At 41.0% G+C, this 2,500-nt stretch overlaps 1 protein-coding gene across 1 annotated transcript in view; it reads right to left on the reverse strand.

The window, feature by feature from the left end:
* Window positions 1-1,887: 1,887 nt before the first annotated feature.
* LOC138864934 (uncharacterized) overlaps window positions 1,888-2,500 on the reverse strand; it is a 4,003-nt gene continuing 3,390 nt past the window's right edge. The window contains exon 3 of the mRNA XM_070133583.1: window positions 1,888-2,500. This exon is cut by the window's right edge and continues 231 nt beyond it. Within this exon, the coding sequence (XP_069989684.1) occupies window positions 1,910-2,500 (591 nt within the window). The 3' untranslated portion in view covers window positions 1,888-1,909.

Genomic DNA, 2,500 nt, shown 5'->3' on the forward strand with positions numbered 1-2,500 from the left:
AGCACGCCTACTCTAGTGGTGAATCTTCCTTCAGCAATTCTTCGCTGCTTCCTTCTTTGGTCTGGTTCCTTCATTTCCTGTGCCGACAGGCTGTTCCGTTTAGAAGGCTCCGAGTCCTGTCCTTCGCCTGGCACGGCTGTTGTCAGACTGCTGGGTAATAACAGGCTGTGTCGCGTCCACCTTTAATAAATTGCTAGCATAGCGATCCAACCTTCAAATCAGTGATGTTAAAACAGTTGCTTAGCAAAATATGCTAAATAGCACTAATACAAATTTGTATATACATGAAATTTTTAAAGCAATAATACAACACATAGAAATAATACAGAATACGTTTGAAAAAGATAATCAATCATTAGAATAACATTTCAAAGACAACTTAATCAAATAAAACCGCATAGACTGCATTAAGATAAATTATTGAATTATCCATCAATCTTGCCCATTGATCAGTTATCAACAATCAAATAACTTACGGAGCACACTTAAACATTGGCCTAAGGCCCGGAAGCAAACTTCACGTAGACTGAATCACAACATCCTCGTTACACAATATCACAGTTAACTGTTTACAAAATGCAAAGGCAAAAGCTCAAAGAAATCGGAGCAACTTATGAACAATTCTTCTCGAGAAATGATAAACAGTAACCTTATGATGATCCTGGTCTGTAATACTGACGCTAAAATTCACACACCAATTGTTTCACAAATCTGTAATGCACACTTGACAGACCAGACTGAAATTCTGCCATGTGGCCGTTCGAACCCAGGAGATGAAATCATTTTCAGCGCTCATGTGGCGGACCGGAAGACAACTGACGCGCCAACCAAAACAAAAGTTTACGACAAGAACAAAAGAGCATCGCTTTGCGACACAACAAAAAATAACAATTTAAATCCCCAGAATCTTTATCTACAAACCATAACAATTAATCAATAAAGACTCACTTAGGATAACTTACAAACCAACACACACACACACACACACACACACACACACACACACACACACACACACACACACACACACACATATATATATATATATATATATATATATATATATATATATATATATATATATATATATATATATATTATGTATATATATAGATAGATATATGTATATATAGACACATGTATATATAGATACATATGTATGTGTGTATATATATATATATATATATATATATATATATATATATATATATATATATATATATATATATATATACGTCCGCATAATGGATCGTGATGAAATTGGTATCGTTGGATTCCACTCACTCTCTAGTGTCCAAATATACAGAAATTACTTAGCGGAAACCCTCCAAACCCACGCATTCTTGGTCCCGATCGCAGAGGAGGCGGGGAAACTACCAGGGAAATTTTGGGGGAAAATGTAAATACTGTACACAAAATCAGTCACCGTACTAACACATGGGGATATAAATATGCAATTTCGCTGGTGCCTCCCATGCCCTCCCATGCTATCGGGGCCAAGAATGTGGAGGTTGGGGAGGGGGGGCTCCCGAGCAATGAAACCTACATATTTGGATTGCAGAGTGAGAGGAATCCAACGATACCAAAATTGTTGCGATCCGTTATGCGGGCGTATTGAAAATAATACCATATATAAATATAAATATATATATATATATATATATATATATATATATATATATATATATATATATATATATATATATATATATATATATATATATATATATATATATATATATATATATATATATATATATATATACACGCATATATTCTGATTCGTTATTTCATTTCTTTGTTTTTTTATCACTGATGTATTTCCTTCCCTTCACTACTTTATTGTATTCGTGTTTACTATCTTTCTTCTACTGCTTTCCATTTTCCTTTACCTTACCCATCCTTAGCCCTAAGTTCTTCCTCCTCCCTTCACGTTTCCCTCATTCGTTTTTTCTTGCTTCTCTCCCTCCTTCTCTCTTCCTCCCTCCCTCTCCCTCCTCCCACTCTCCCCCTTCCTCATGGTGGTCGCGAGCCCGTCGACCAGCCTCTCCCTCCGTCGCTCGTCCGTCACGAAGTCGCACAGCATCACCGTCACCCTCATCTCCACGCTCTTTTCGAGGTCGAGGGTCATGCGGGTCCTCATGACCGCCAGGATCTTCCTCATGACCGTCGCCATGGCTCTCCTCGTCGTGCAGTCCGCGCCCGCGCACAGCCTCCTTGCCTCGTCCATGTTCTTCGCCGCGTTCTCCAGGTGACGCGCTGTCTCCTTCGTCGCGTTCTCTCCGAGGGTCGCCGCCCCCGTGTCCCCGAGGCGTCCGTTTACCGCCCTTGCCAGGTCCTCCGCCGCCGTCGCCCGCCTCCCTTCGTCCGTCGCCGCCTCGAGGAGCGTCTTTACCTTCCTCTCGACTACGTCTTCGCTCAGGAGCATCGTCATCAGCCTCGTTTCTTCGTCACCGTCGTCGTCGTCCTCCCCGTCACTACCATTTCCCAAGTCCCCCGC

Source organism: Penaeus vannamei, chromosome 19 (genome assembly GCF_042767895.1).
Source record: "Penaeus vannamei isolate JL-2024 chromosome 19, ASM4276789v1, whole genome shotgun sequence".
NCBI lineage: Eukaryota > Metazoa > Arthropoda > Malacostraca > Decapoda > Penaeidae > Penaeus > Penaeus vannamei.